Source organism: Seriola lalandi, unplaced genomic scaffold, assembly GCF_002814215.2.
Source record: "Seriola lalandi dorsalis isolate HSWRI2012SDOR001 ecotype SW California unplaced genomic scaffold, Sedor1 jcf7180002054955, whole genome shotgun sequence".
In the NCBI taxonomy this organism is placed as follows: domain Eukaryota; kingdom Metazoa; phylum Chordata; class Actinopteri; order Carangiformes; family Carangidae; genus Seriola; species Seriola lalandi.
In genome coordinates, this window is record NW_019525506.1 from 1,476,201 (window position 1) to 1,493,133 (window position 16,933).

At 40.8% G+C, this 16,933-nt stretch overlaps 1 protein-coding gene across 2 annotated transcripts in view; it reads left to right on the top strand.

Moving 5' to 3' along the window:
- grid2 (glutamate receptor, ionotropic, delta 2) overlaps positions 1 to 16,933 on the top strand; it is a 467,345-nt gene that overhangs the window by 362,211 nt on the left and 88,201 nt on the right. For both annotated transcript variants that reach the window (XM_023395024.2, XM_087170650.1), the window contains exons 10-11: positions 5,475 to 5,672; positions 9,761 to 10,073. In XM_023395024.2, coding sequence (XP_023250792.1) covers positions 5,475 to 5,672; positions 9,761 to 10,073 — 511 coding nt within the window. The remainder of the gene's footprint in view (positions 1 to 5,474; positions 5,673 to 9,760; positions 10,074 to 16,933) is intronic.

The following is a 16,933-nucleotide window of genomic DNA, read 5'->3' on the forward strand; positions in this document are numbered from 1 at the left end:
CATATATTACCATGGAGAGTGACATGCAGTGTGAACACACACACACAAATGCACACGCACGTGCACAAACATTAACCTGTAAGAGGACATGTTCACTCTATTCTATCTGTCAGACTGTTGAATAGCTATTGATGTCAATTGATGATGAGATCATACCTCTATTAGAGCCAGTGACTCTAAATCAATGCCATTGATTAGCAGGGGCTGTATTGATTATTAAATGGATGTTACCAAGGAATGGCTACATCAATATAATTATGTGTTTATGACCCTACGCAGGGCTCAGTAGTGCAATGCTTCTGGTCACAAACGTGACCAAAACTGATAATTTGCTCTGGGAGTTAAATTTGAAGCCTTAAACGCTTACATTATAACGATCTGGTTTAGACAGGAACTTGATTTTCTTAAGATGTAAGACTCTGAAGGTGTAAAATCAGATGGCCTATAAATTACCACCCACTGACTTGCATATGTTCCTAATTTAGTTTGATTCATCTCAGCAGCTGACTTTTCATCTTTTTGTAATATTCTGTGCTTCTTAATTTTTTCGAGGGTGCACCCACATTTCCCTGGTTCTACTCCACATTTATGAGTAGCAAGCTGTGAGTATAGCTACAGCAGCCCAAATATGCAGCCAAAGGCATAAGATGTCCCTTTTTAACTTCAGCTCACATTTTTGGAGATAATGAAAGGGAAATCAGTTTTCCCCAAATGAACCTATAGTTTTACTTTGGAAGACAATAAGGTACACAGTAACCACAAGTGGAATTACAGACGCATTTGTACTACAAATAAACGTGTAGTGATGATTGATAATGATTGATGATAATGATCAATGATGGTTGATAGTAGTTGAGTGCTACAACAACAACAAGATTCTTGTATACTATGGCAATCAACAGGTCTTTGTACTGTTTGTACTAGCGTGAAAGTTCATGTGCGACAGGCTTAACCCCTACAGACTACATACTGTAGAGGATCAAGCTTCTAATTTACCAGCAGTTAATGTTGGCACTGAATATATCTAAAGCCCCTTCTACACTGGACATAAAATCCACTAACACTTGCTAACATCAGTCTTTTGTTGTAAATGTGAAAAAGTACAATCGGCATTCACTCCCCGGTCAGATGACTCTACAGTAGTCATGGGTATTTGTGGAGGTCTGATTGTGGTGAACACGCTAATTTTCGCCCCCTTTTCCGCGCTGTGACCTCTTTCAGAGCACACAAACACTGTGAAACAGACCTGTGACCTGCCCAGCACGGTGTTGTTAAATGGGAAATACTGCAGCTACACCTTCCGCTGAGAGTACTGGGCTTGGAGCAGCAAGAGTGAGCACAGCCCCAGAATAAGTTTTTTAAAACACACATAACACAACACACACAACACTTGGGATGATCCATTTGATCCGTGAAGAATACCTTCCCCTGCGTCTATGTGTCCGTGTGTCCATGTGTCCGTGTGCTCCCTGCAGTTGTGTGCCTGTGTCCTCTCAGTCCGAACAGAAAGGTAAACTGACCTGGCAGTTTGAAAGGAGTCAACTGCCTGTTTTTAGCGAGTTTACCCGTTTGAAAAAACTCAGTAACAGAAATTAGTAGTGTAGTTCCAGTTCATAGAAATGTTGGACCTGTTCAACTGGAAGGAGGGATGAAGAGGAGAATTTGTGTTACATCATCTGCGCTACTTGTCTATTGTTTTGTGATGCATGTTCTCAACCTTATCAAACAGAGACCAAGGGAAAATTCATTTTTATAACAATATGAAATCTAATCTTCCGCAGAGACTGTTGGGGCTTTCCAAAATGCACCAATTTGCACCAATTTCACAGACAAATCCACAGAGTGTTTTGAAAATGCTCACCATGCTGCAAATCACCACATGACTCTTGTCGTTCCCAGCATTCCCTCAGAGGGCTCTTCAGATGCCATTACTGAGTCTTTGTGGAAAATTGCTGCTCCATCCCCAAGTCATGTCTCCAAAAACACCCGAGCAACACTGAGACCACATGTGGTACTTCCAGTCAAGAGGAGACAGGGGATGAACTTGTGCCGAAGGAATTAGTGTAGAAGAAAGTGAGAGGGAGGAGGGATGATGGGAACGAGAGATGGCAACAATATTGGAAAGATGAAGAGAAAAATAGAAGAGAAGTTTTGCTGAATATGTGAGGATGTGAAATGATATTGAAAAAATGACAACAGGGGGAAGTATTGTAGCTTCAATGGCTGGATGGATGGAGAGAGACAAGGTGTCCTAGGGAAGGCAGGGGATGCTGTGGTGTGGAAAGACGCTAAATTGTGTATATCACAGCTGGTGAGTGGCAGGAGAAAAGAAGGGTCTACAAAATAACAACAGAGAAAAAAGAGAGAGAGATTAGCGTCACAAAGCCAGATTACATCTCACAAGGTAATTTTTCCTTACAAGGTTTTAGTCTGGAAACCATCGACTGAGTATCGATTGAGCCCGGCAGCTCAAAGCAAGACCGACCAGTGCACTAAAGGAAGTGTTTAGGTTACATGACTGGCTGCCTCTCAAAAGTCAAAACTTGAACAACTGTTTTAAACCAGATTTTATAGATTAGCAATTTGCTGCTAATGAATTCCTTATTTATTACAGTATTGTTGTTATTATTATTATTTTACTTCAGGTTCATTCAAACAGTGATTTGGCCGGTTAGTTTCTGAGAGGTATGACAATGCTTCCTCAACAGCCACCATGTTGTACAAGCTTAAAAAAAGGTGAAAAGAGCAATAACTCTCCAGCAAGTGGTGCGTTCATCAAGTCAGCTTCATGTTGATGTCTAAGTGAAGGAGAGAACTGTTTTACAGCAAACTTCAAATGACATCAGTCAAACAACTTGTTTCCTTTCCAGAGAACAGAGAGCTTAGCCCCATCATGGCGTGGCTTTTAGACACTAGGGAGGCATTAGGTGCTTTTACATATTCTGTTCTCCCAGTCCTTTGGCTACAATGTACCATAATCGGATAAAATACCAATCATGCTTTCAGTATTTTCAAACACTATCATCCCAACATTCACACACCTTTTAAAGAGGTCCACATGCACAGTTTTCTTTCCTTGTATTGATTTGCTGTTTCCTGCCACTGTTGGTTATGCGTTATGTGCATACATGTTTACAGCATAGGTGTTCACTGCATGTGTGCCTTTTGTTGGTGTGTGTGAGTGTATTTGTATGTTTGTTCACTGTATCCCACAGAGCTTGTATTTGGAAAGCAATCAATGCACAATGAACTGAATTATTATTGCAAAACCATAGAGAGAAAATGGACATGGGGTAAATGAAAAGGGGATAGGTTGATGGTGTTTTTAAATGGGAATCCTTGCAGTTTTCTTCAGGAACATCTCAAGTTTAACAATATGAGTTTCAAGTGCCAATTCAAACCAAATCTGTAATTTTCTAAAACCCAAATTTGTTTGTCTACAAGAAGCGTAACATCCTTTGTAATCTAATTAACAGTTACTTAGCTTATCATATATTATATAAGACATACACCATCGAGGGGGAAAAATTGTGGATAATAATTTTGCACCCTCATGTGAATGCTGGAAAAACTGTTGGTGAAACCTTGATATCTAAATTCTCTGCTGCCTTCAACAGTGCCAATTAAATTCTAATAATGTCATTGTAGCTATTTACTGCATGGTTTACCTTGGTAATGAGCCTCCAATGCGAACATTCACCTTTAGAAGTGTATTTAAGTATTAGGGCCTGGGCAGGTGGACTGTGTTCTTTTCCCCCTGTACACCAGGGTCAGCCGTGCTTTCTCCCCCATGTTTATGTTTGTTAATAAAGGTTTAAAGTACCCGCATAGGGAAACGATCAGTGGCACTTGGGGGGTTATTCAGTATGTATGGGTGTGTATGTCGGTGGGTACTCCTGCCTTGATTGATGGATGCTTGTGGTGAGTAAGGGACTTGGCATGCATGTCCACTCACTGCCTAATAGCTTATTGAACGGCAGCAGCTAGCAAGGATTAGAAACCGCCAAGTTAATGCGTAGCATAGCCCGCGCGTGTGCGTGTGTGTGTGTGTGAACTTAATGTGCAGCCAGTATCCAGTCAATAACACACAGGCCCTCATAAATCTGCAAGACATATTGGCCTAAAACATTTCACTCATCAATAGGGATTTATTAAAGAAGAGAGAAACGAGGGTGAGGGAGAAAGGGGGGTGGGAGGTGAAGCAGACAAGAACTGAAGAGAAAACTCTCATGAAACATCCAATGCATGAACAGTAAATACAAGTAAACATGAACATTTGTTTTTCTTTTCTAAGATGAGAAGCTGGCCTTTGTTAGATGCCGTGGTGATAACGATAAACAAGATGCATTGCACAGTCATTGCACAGTCATGAAAATGACTCAAAAAACAAAACAAACAAATCTGCTGAATTGCATTGTGCAATTATTGATTTTCAACATTTTAATTCATTTGAAAATATTTTATGAGTTATGTTTTAAATAAATTATTAAACACGGTTTCCTCTGTGAATAAAAAGAGAGCTGAGTAGGGAACTTTGGGATCTTAGCCAAAACAAAACTGGGGGGTACATCTTGTTTTGCTTCAGGAATCCCAATTAGACAGTTAAAAAAGGAAAGTGCTTAATCATTTAATTTAACCAATTTAAACAGGTGGACAGATTTTAAGTAGAGCATGCTGTTGCGTCAGCTTTGGTACATTTGTTAGCATCCAGCTTACCCTCAAAACCACAACAGAAGGATATTCTTTCGGGTCAGAAACAGCACTATTTTTATTTTTTTTACCATATTGGTAAAAAAAAATGTGGCCTACCGATGACATTTAGTTTGCTGCTCCTTCCAGGTCTATTTATGTATAGTCACTGCTCATCTAAGTGGAGTTTTTGGCTACTAGAGACATTGTAGAGATTTTTTTTCTTTTGAGTTCCCATACTGTTAGAACCAGTGAATGAGAACCACACATGGCACAGGAGAGGAGGACGTGATACACATTTCACCTACAGGGATTAGATTTCACCCTGGCTGTGACATTTCTCACGTCGGAGGAGTGACAAATCACATTTGCACCCAACATGGATGGTAATGCATACTGAGAGGAGGGGGCTGTTAGGTAGCTTTCAAAGGTAGCACTGATGAAGAGCAAGGGATGAAAAACAAGTCTGCAGACCACTATAAAATATGCAGGTGTTAAAACATGAAAAGGCTTTGTTTTTGTTCGTGGTAGGAAATGTATTCAACTGTCCAAGTTGTTTTTTTACAATGTAAACTCCACAGGGAAGCCTACCTTTATGTGTTTGACAGCACCTTTTTGTAAGTGTAATGTGGGCTCTCAAAGACATCCCCCCCCCCTTTAGGATGAGCGTTTGTGGTGGTATAATGGCCACTTGAGTAATTGGGTGATTTAATGCTTGAATGACTGGTGTATTGATTGGCTGCTTGACTGACTTACTGACACACTGATTGATCTTTGCCTTCTAGGAGGAGCCGTTTGTTATGGTGTCAGAGAACGTTCTGGGGAAACCAAAGAAGTACCAGGGCTATTCTATTGACGTCCTGGATGCCCTGTCCAACTACCTGGGCTTTAAGTATGAGATCTACGTCGCTCCAGACCACAAATATGGAAGCTTGCAGCCTGATGGTCAGTGGAATGGACTGATGGGTGAATTGGTGTTTAAGGTGAGAAGAAAATGATTTACATACAGTACATGTACGAACACACACACTTAATATGCAAGAAAAATAAAATGGACTATTGGAGAACAATTAGATGGATTGGATAAAGATAAACGAGAATTTAATTTGCGCAGAAAATATGCAAATATGGAGTTATTGTTGCCTATTTATGCACACATACTACACCAATACAAAAGGAGGAGAAGCATGCATGCAAGCAGGCACATGCCATAGGCATCACTTATTCTAAGTAGGACTATAGCCTCCCTCAGGTTGAGTCTTCAGTCCTATCATAACATTCCCACTAGAAATCATGCCACTTCAAAAGCAAATATTTGAAATATGCTACCATAGGGCAGAGTTTAACTTCTTTAAATTGGACGGAGGGATTTAGAAACTCATTCACTAACTACTGCAGAATGTAGTCTGAAGTGGACCAGAGAGGGGCTGACCTTAAAGATTGAGAAATGTGATATTGCGTATTGGTGAAAACACCAATCATAATTTGACTAATTTGACTAGTTTCAAGTATCTTCAAGTATTTGATCCATAACTACTGGCAGACACTTGAACTGCCTCAGTGAAAAGTGGAAAAGTGGAGATGACTTTCCTTTAGAGAGCATGCGGCTATAAATGTGGATTTCACAAAGATGAAGAGGCCTGTAGTTTGTGGGCAGGAAATTGGCACAGTTGGATAATAACTACTTTAGCTATAACACAGCTACATACAGGGTTAGGGTTAGCTGATGTAGCCTCACCTTTGTAGTCCATTAGCAAAAAATGTACCAATTTCACTGCTGTGAAACAAGCTCGTGACCCAAACTTTTGTGCTGCCAGGTCTATTCCCCTCAATTTAGATGCCAGAGCTGTCTGTTGTCCATCTGTCCTTTCCAACACTGCTGTTTACAGTTTCCAATGCAGACAATGGACAGCTTTTCTAGTAGCCTTTGGCAAACAATACAGAAGATTTAAGATTATTTTGTCAAAGTATTGAATATGTTTGATATTGTAATCCATCTGGTCATCTCTTACTGTTTACAGAAGGATAGAATGGAATGGATAAACAGAAAGAAAGAATGCTTCTTTTCAAAAGCGTATGGTCTGAATAGTCACGTTAATTCAGATTTTCATCTCTGCTCCCAGCATGCTCATCCTCTATCCTGTAGCAAAGACAGAGCACATTTATCTAAGGAATAAAAAAGCTAAGCAAACACATGGAAACATTACAAGCAGCATCTGAATATACTAAATAGCTCATGATTTCACAGACATCTTCTGTCTTTCCTTCCTTTCCTCGTCTTATGGGGGCCCCGCCAGCAATAAGCCTTGAGCTTACCTTAGTTCCTTACAGTCACGCCATTCTTTTGTCCCCAAAATAATTTATGGATTGCTTACACCAGATGTAACAAGGCCACTAAAAATGGCAGTAATAACAACAGTGGGACATCTTCTTCCCAGAGGCAGGATTATTGAAGTATTTCAGCTAGATACAACATTGTCACCATCTAAAGTGACTTTACTAAGATTATTTTAATCCATGATAGCTACTACAAGCACTTTAGCAATTAAACTATTGTTTGGAATTTTATATACTACATGTAAGTGTGCCTGAATGAGGGAAAATAAAGTATCTTGCATCCTGAAACCACATTAGTATATCTAACTTGGTCATTTCTCCGATGTGAAGAAATAACAAATATTTTGAACCCGGTTAGATTTGTTAGGTAGTACCAGATTTGGAGACAGGTAATGTAAGGTGTTGTCAATGGTGCAACAGAGTTGTAACTTTCAACTGACAGAGGTCAATGCAGTGTTTTCTCTACCACAGGCAATACTCATCATTATCATATCCTATTGTGTATACATCTTAGTGTGTTTGTGTTCATGCCGGTGTGTGGTGTGTGTGCGTATGTGTGGTGTGTGTGTGTATGTGTGGTGTGTGTGTGTATACACGCACGTGTGCATGCGTGCAATGCCCTTTGATGTCCTCCTGGAATTGCACTGAGCTGCTGCACACGTTCATTATTTATAGGTCAAGGAGGGTTTTTATTATCAGCTATGTTTTTTTCCAAAGTTTTCCATGCCTTAAGTTCATTATTTTCATTTGGCTGTGTGTCAGACTTGAGCATTTTTTAAGATTGGGCTCTCCTTCACCCCGACTCCCCTTTCCCCCCACCCCTCCCCTTCCCCTCCACCACCACTAAAAGAGCTCACAAAATGATACAGAAAAATTCTTTCAGCACAATGCATATTTATGTGTACACAGACAAGCTCAGGCTGTAAATAAACTGAACATGCAAATAATTTTGTTTTCCCCATCAGTCAGCAACAAGATTTATCTCTCCAAAAACCAATTATACCAGATAATTATTATCCAAAGTGCTCTATGCAAGTTTCTATGTTGACTGACCACAGAAGTCAGCATGGTAATTCATCTCTACTCACACACACACACTTGCATGCATATTGTTGTCTCAACCAACAGACGTCCTGCAGGGTTTCTCCTACTATTCCTCTTATGCAGTGTAAGTGACAATTTCTGCACATTTAAGCATTTTGTTTCCTCACTCGTCTGTGAAATTAGCTGATTTTTTTGCCTACAATGGATTAAAATTTTGTTTGTTTTGTGTGTGCATGCGTGCGTGTGCGCGCGTACGCAGATAAGAATGTTGTGTGTTGGGTCTGCGGTGGATAAGTATGCAAGTGTGCGTTTGTGTGTATAATCAGTGTGTGTGTGTGTGTGTGTGTGTGTGTGTGTGTGTGTACAGTGGCTGTAGGGCTAAACATTGGCCTACAAAATCACCTAACCTGTTACAGTCAGTTGTTTCTAGCAACAAAGACAATCTCATTATCGAACAAATTCGTAATATGTGCCCTCTCTCACACGAGTATGGATTTCACACTCACGCACACTCACAACATCTTAAATCCTTGTTATGGTACAAGCAGATGTCTACAGCTGCTAGCCAAGCACTGGGGACTGAAAACATTTTAATTAGCCATCATTGTTTCTGCATTTAAGATAAGCACAGTCTATTTTTCTTGGCAGACACTCACTGACAGCTGTTTTCAACTTAAAGTCTTTACACTTAAATAATTAAAGCAGTCATTTGTTGTCTCTTAAAATTCCAAGAATAACAAGTGAAAGCAGATCAATTGGCTAATGAATGAAGGAGTTAAAGGTCATGCATCAAAATATGCCTGGTCCTCATGTGGCTTACAAGACAGTACAAGACAGTACTTGCCAATGCACAGCACATAATAAGCATATCCATACATTATCTTACTTTTGGTCCGCCTCTTCTTTCTGCCATAGTTTTATCTTTGTTTATCTGTAGCCGCAATTTACTATTCAAGCAACACACACTGTTTATCATACTCCGAAGATCATGGTCAGTCTGTGTAAAGAGAAATATATTGTCTGCATTCAAAATAATCTGTTCTTGGCCCTGTATCTACTTCCTTGAATTTCCATTGCTTAATTTATTATAAGTGTCTTTATTACAAGGGTTGTTAATCTGCTCTCGTTTGACAGATTTTAGAGAATCTTTCACAGCATTACAGAATTTCACACAGCATTTCCCAAATTCAACTCCTGCATACTGTCACTGGTGAATTTTTTTAATAGTTAAATTCCCTATGAGTGTGTACCTGATTTTTTTGTTTTGAAGCATTGCTTTATCTCTTACGTACCTGTCTGTACACAGGTGCACCCAGACCACTTTTTCTAAAAGTGTTGTAAAAAAAACAAAACAAAAAAAAAAAACAGAACACATCTCCCCACTGGCATTTTTCCTTTAATTTTGAAGTGAAAGAATACACACTGTCAACAAAAGCTCTGTTCTCAGAAATCCCATTTTGTTTATCTATCAATAGGCCAGATGTCTCCAGGCAATAGTACATTTTTAAAGTTTCTTTGTGTTTAGAATTTAATGTTTTACTTTAGATGGTGAGAAGCATAAGAGGCGTAACTTAAAGCACTTACCCACCGGATCTCTGGGTACAAAAGTCCACATTTGTTGGCTCTGTTTCCGCACCTACACATTTTCACAGTGTGGATACTTGAAACTCCTCTCTTCTGCCTCTTGCAGCGAGCCGATGTGGGACTTTCTGCCCTGACCATCACGCCTGAGCGAGAGAGCGTTGTGGACTTCACCACACGCTACATGGATTACTCTGTGGGTGTTCTGCTGCGCAAGGCCGAACGCACAGTGGACATGTTTGCCTGCCTGGCGCCCTTCGATCTGTCACTGTGGGCGTGCATCGCGGGAACTGTTCTCCTCGTTGGCATCCTGGTGTACTTGCTCAACTGGCTCAACCCACCCCGGCTACCCATGGGATCTGTGTCCTCGACAACCCTGTACAATTCCATGTGGTTTGTGTACGGCTCCTTTGTGCAACAAGGTAAGGAAGAACTGGGGAAATGGGATAGAGGGAGTGGAGAGCAGGAAAGGGAAATCAAAAGAGGAGTACCTGATGAATTAATGGAGTTTTGGATGTTTAGATTGGGCAAAACAGATGAAATCATGTAGCCACATATGGGACACACAATGTGACCCTGGTTTCTTCTATCAAAGTCCGAGACTTTGTCCACCCACCTTTCACCCTGAACGCCTCCCTATGACTTCTGCACAGGACAGGAGGTTAGCACTTTGTGGACTGAATAAAATGTAGACAGAGAACAGAGTCCATTATGTTTTTTTCCCAAACATATTAGGCAGTTTGTAATGTATAATTGTAATTTTTACGGTTTCATGTTTACTTGTCACATGACTAAGCATTTGATCAAAAATAATCTTTAACTAAAATTGATTAGGTGAAGGTGGAGCATTGTTCATTCTTTTGTGGTGTTTTGAAATACGTGAAATGAAGTGAAGCACGTCAAGCTCTACAATTCAGGGATTTCCTGAATTATTTGAACGTTTTCCTAGTTTATGATTTTTAACCCAGATGGCGACCAGGTGCATAGTAGTGATGTTGTTGTTCAATGTTTGGCTGTAGGGAGATGGGGCGACATCATACTGTATTTGCATGGTCCATCACAAAGGTAAAAGATAGAGACACAAGGGGAGGGGAGGGTAGCATAGAAGAAAAAATGTGATTGCTAAAGCAATCTAATGTCAAAAATGTGATTGTAGCTGTCCTCTGGGTGTCATAAGTGTGGATTGACCTTTCGTGTTTGAGCACAATAGACAAATGAGAACAAAAGGGAGGAGAGGTTTTGTTCCACGTGGATTGAGTGAAGGATAATGACCTCATCCTGGTTATCTACCCAAAGATTTTCCAGGATCCATCGGACCGTGCTCAGGTATGGAGATCAGACAATTGACACCTAGGGAAGGATTTAAATTTAAATCACTGCAGGAATTGACCCATGGCAGGGAGAGGGAAGGGCAGGGGGAACAGGGAAAAAAATAAAATCACCTACAGTAAATGTGTGTCTTAATTATGTCTGTTAACCAACTGGTTTGTGTGTTTCATTTAGTATGCACACCTCTATTGAGCCTAGTATGAAAGAGAACACTAAATATGTTCACAGTGTGTGCATGGTTGGTGGCATAATAAAAAAAAAATAGCTGCTATTTTCCAATGAGCACAGTGTGCTCTTGCTATCATGCTGCAGGACTCGCAATAGTTAATTTTTTAAGCTGCATTAATTATGCAAATTTTTGGAGATTTTTTTTTTTTTTTTTTAACGTTGCCTGTGAAACATTTCAGGCCCTGAATAAGCAACTGATGAGCGTTCCACCGTTTGATAAATAATCCTCCATCTTGTGCTGCAGCTAATGGTGGTAATGATGATGATGATACATTCTAATTGCTGTTTGATATTCACAATCGTTTCTCTTTTTAGCTGTAATTAACATTTTAGTCATGGCATCATTAGAGAGAAAAAAGAGCGAGAGAAAGGGTCTAATTCTTCAAGGGGGTGATGTCCTTTGTGTGTGTATGTAGTGGTGTCTTTTGTGTTGGGTATATACAGTAGGTGTGAGATTGTGTGTGTGTTTGTATGCGATATCGGGCGCTTCTTCCTGATCATGTGAGAAGAGCTGTGCTTTATCCACAGGTAATTTGTTTCTGATTTGGCTAGCCAGAAATATCTCTCACAAAATTAACTGAGCATGAACAGTCTACTGCCACGAGGCTAAGTGGGCTGACCTTCACTAGCTTTAAAAGTCACCTGGAATGTTTTTTACTCACATCCCAGCAATTATTTAGTGAAGCAGGGATCTCTTTCAGACTCCTGATAGCTAATTACAAGATTAAACTGTATCTTGACTGACAAATTAACTGACTAACAGGTTAAAAAAAAGGTTTATAAAGTCATTGAAAATGTAAGAACACACACACATTTATGGACCGAAAATTCATTCAGCTGTTTCCTCAGTCTCACAGCACCTCTGTAACGTCTCAGACCTTTGCGCTGCACCCTGAAATGTTACCCTTAGGAAAAATTGATTCGGACGCACACACCCACAGCAGGAGGAAGTTGGAGATGAGTGATGAGACATGACGCCATAATTTTGGAGGGTGTGAGGAGAAAGAGGGAGGTGCAGAGGTATTGCTCTCTTAATCCTTTTCTTTTCTTTCTCCCTTCTCTCCCCCTGACTATTTCTTTTTCTTCCTCTCTTTTTTTGCAACCTGTTTTCCATTCTTATACTTCCATTTGCTCCCCTTCATCTTGTTTTTTGTGTCCTTTTGTCTATTCTCTTTAGCATCCTTCAGCCCCCCTCCCGCCCCCAACCAACGCCTCCTCTCATTCTTCCTTTTTCATCCCTCGTTCTCTCTCCTTCTTGCTCATCTTGGCCGCCAAGTTATCAGCCATTTGTGTGTGTGTGTGTTTACACACATGCATGTGCAAAAGGGCCAATAGAGGCTGTAGTGAAGAAATGTCTGTACTCCATAAACTATGTCTAATTGGTCGAGAGAGAGAGAGAGAGAGAGGGAGAGAGGAATGGGGAAGGACTGCATCTGACAAGATCTGCTAGTTAGTTCTTGACATTGTTGACCGTTAAATCACAGCCCTTTTGGAAATCTTGGAATTCTGAAATTTTATTATTCAACAGTAATACAGTATCTCAAATAAAATAAAAGCTCAAAATATAAATTTGACACATTAAACAGTTGTTCACAGACATATCTTAAAGTTTTGCAATACCTATTAAAGAGAAAATACATAAAATATCAAAGGTCCCACATATGCACTGCAGTAGGTTCTGCTTAGTAATTGTGAGTAACCATTAATAATAGCGAAAGCCTGTGATTGTTTAACCCCCAATCTTTGAAAAAGAGGAAAAACCCTAAATTTATACAATGATAACTTTACAAGCAGCAGCCAGGTAATGGGTGTAAAAGGTGGATCTACAGCACACTCAATCAAAACAAGGTCAGACACAACCTCAGCCATCGTGACAATAAGTTGTACATACTTTAAAGAGTAATAAACCATACTGAGGGAGACAACTGTAAGGTCAAGTAGTCTATAGTCTAGAAGATTAATAATCAAGCTATAGAAAACACAATTTTGCATTCACGGGTAGCACACAGGTAGCTGCTTTTCTCGCTGTGTGTTGAATGCCAACTTTGTCACCTTAACTCAAAAACATGCAGTGGATGTGGCCAATGGGAGAGACCATCTATCAGCACAAATCTGTCCTGGATGTTGTTCAGAACAGTTTCGTCTTCTGAAAGCAGAGCACATCTTCACGGCTGCCAACACAAATGTGACCTGGGTATTTCAGCAGTGAACACAGACAGCAGGAATATGGGGAAATAATTTGCAGGTGATCACGTAAAATTTAAATAAGAGCTGAGGACAAAATGAAGTATGTAAGTAGTGCGAGCAGAGGGGAAGATGTGGGATGTGGGAGAGAGGATATGATTTAAAGGATGTGAAATGTTTCCTAAGGAGATTAATTTTCAGCTTCAGTTTGGTTACTCTTTGGCCCTGGTTGAGGTGGGAAGGTCATTCCAATATTTTTCAGAGCCAGGAGGGAGGAGAGTTGAGGCTGGGATGAGTGATTACCAGGTCACATTATTAGGAGAGCCAAGCAGACAACATTAGCAGAGTGCAGGGCATTGACTGGATGGTATGTAGACTCTGGACAGATCATGGCCTGGAGGGATGGCGATGTGCACTCATTTGCAGTCTTGTACACCAGGTTTTGGATTTTGAAATGAGCCACCACAGGCAGTCAGAGGAGGGAGAGCAGGAGGAGGACGACATGCAAGAATTCAGGAAGATAGAAGACGAGACAGCCTGCAGCAGTTTGGATGAGTTGAAGGGAGCATGGTCAGAGGAAAGTTGCAGTGCCTCAGACAGAAGTTTCAACAAGCTGAGCAGAAGTGGCGATAAAGAAGTGCCCACTACCGTGAGTGTTGAGGATAATCGTAAACAATCAGGAACAGACGAAAAGTTGACCCCATGACACACTTTGAATGACAGCCCACTCATTTGCAGAATGAAGCAGAGATGGGTAATGAAGATACAGAAATTAATAAGTTTGGGTGAAATAAATAGGGGGGGAAATGCAAAGTGGAAATAATGAATTGATAAATTAAATGAAAAGGGAAATTAATACAATGGTAAATACATACAGAAGCTTGTGATTTAATTATAAATCTGTTAACTGAGTCATTTCTTTTTAGATTTTGGCACTTTCAGTCCTCCACAGAGCAGGAAAATGTGCTTGAAAAGCCTTTGTGAAATGGACACATTTATACATGGCAAGGAATTAAAGTGTTTTTCACCATAAAAGATGATCAAGTTATTAAATCAAATCAGGCAGAAACAAAGTGACCATTTGTTACTTGGTTTGAGATGTCTGGAAAATTCTATTGAATATTCCAAGTAAATGCAGTAATGAAGCAATTAATTTTTGCTCCATCTCATTAAAAGCAAACCTCAAAGTCCTACAAGAAAAGACTGAAACAACAGGAAGCCTAGAAATGGTAAAAGCGATGGAAACATCTCGCTGTAGAGAGATGTTTCGGGGGCAGGTTTACACAGAAAGCTGTGTGCACTCAGCTGTTGCTTAGGCATCAGCCACCGTGACAAAAAAGCTGCACATACACAAACCATGTGAGGGAAAGAACTGTAAGATCAAGTAGTCTATGATACAGACGATTAGTACAACAGGTAGCAGCTTTCCCTGCTGTGTGTTGAATACCAACTGTGTCACTTTACCTCAAAAACATGCAGTGGATGTGGCCAGTGGGAGAGCGCATCTATCAGCACACATCTCTCCTGGATGTTGTTCAGAACGGTTTTGGTCACACGCCGTCTTCTTAAAACAGACCACAGCGTGTTTCACAGCCGGAGAGCATGCACAGCTCATTACATTTTAAAACTGCGACAGCCGCCAAACTCCTTTTTTTCATGTTCTTTGTATTTATTTAAAAGCAAACCTCAATTGATGCAAAGCGGCGCTCTCTGAGCGAGACAAACGCTGAAGTGGCCGCAGCTATAAAGCGAACTGTGAACTCTGCTGTAGTTCAAATGTGGGATCAGCCGACGGAAGCTGGCTGTCAAAGGGGGCATCGCGGCTGACGGGTAACCTGTGTGGGAGTGAGAGAGGCCCTGTTATGCAAGTCAGATTTGTTGGAGAGAAAGAAAAATTAAACTAAGTGAGACAGATTGTGAGAGTGGACATGTTGCCCTGTTCGTCCATCCCATTTCCTCTTTCGATACTTTCCTGTCTTCTTCTATCCGTCTCCCCTTCTCCCCACTTCCTCTCTGCCCTGTCCTGACTCCCAAGTTTTGCCGGTACGCTTTGAGCTAAACTGGAACAGTCAAAAGCAAAACTCTGGTGTCACACTGAATATGTGTCTTTCACAATTCTTCCCCTGTTGCTCTCCCTGTCTTCCTTTCTGGTGTTCTCCCCTAATTAATGTCCTAAACAGTAGGGGAGGAGAAAGACACTGTGGAGAAACAGACTGTGTTTTTGTGGGTGTGCACACATATGTGTGAGTTATCTTAGCATGCAGCCCAACTGTCAGCGTGAGTACAGCTGCCTCTCAATTAAAGCTAACTTTGTTGGGAAATACATACACAGTCCCACTCATATGCACACTGTGAATTACTTGTTTTCACTGTATGAAAAAAAAAAACTGCACAGATACACAAACACACAAACAGCGTCAGGGCCATAGGCCATAATCAGCACTTTCATCTTTCCATCTGCTGCTCCAAACATTTCTCTCTTTCTTTCACTTGCTTTTTTTTAATATATTTTTTTATTCCTCTCTCACACTTTGCACTTCTTTTTTTCCCGCTGTCTCCTGCTGTGCATCGAGCTGTCTGTACGCTTGAGTATGACTGTGTGTCTGAGGGGGGAAGAGTGTGTGTTCTTTTCACAGCCTAGTTAGAGTCATACAGAGAAAAAAAAAATCCAATTGTTTCTCTGCTTCACTCCTGTCTACTTTTGTAGTTCATCCCTCCATCCCTCAGTTCCCTCCATTCTCCACTTCTCTCTACTTACTGCTGAGTTTTCTCAATGTGAGTCGTGTTCACGTTCAGCACTCCCCATTCCCTCTCTCACTTCCTCTATGTGTCGCTCCCTCTGTCATTATCTCTGGTTCTGCTGTGCAATACTGCTGGGAAGCCAACGTTATCATCATTTTCCTGCTCTCTTCTTCTCTTTTCCTCCCTCTCTTCCTCTCTTTATGAGTCCCTCTAATCCATTATCCCTCTCTAACGACTCTGTTGTGCTGCTGTGAAGTGGACCCAACTTTAGGACGCCCATCCCTCCTGACTCTCTCCCTATATCTCTCTATCTATCCTCTCTCTTTTCTTCTTTCTGTCCCTCTCACAGTCTCTTTCTGGCTACAGAGATGTACCACTGTGAAAAGAGACCCTCTCTCAGCAGTTCCATTAAATGCATGTCTTTCTCATGCGCTTTCCTCTACTCTGTGCTCTCTTATTACTGCCACAGTTGCTTCCTTTCCCTCCCTGTTTTTCTCTCCATTCCTTGAGATCCTTATTGGCTTTTCTCTGTCCATTACTGTCTTACTGATCACATGTGATGAGGTACAGTTGTTACTAGTTCTGACTCATCCCGTTCAATCCTGCTTTCATCCCTTCTGCCCTCCATGCGTTCATCCATAACTCCATCCCTCTTTCAGTGGTGGAAGGCAATTAAGTACGTCAACCCATGAACGACACCCCAGTGTGATTTTATGGTACTACACTCTGACAAGAGCCATTTGGCCACTTGAGGGCAGTGAAATTAAACTGCAATATTAAAGCTACATATTATCACCCT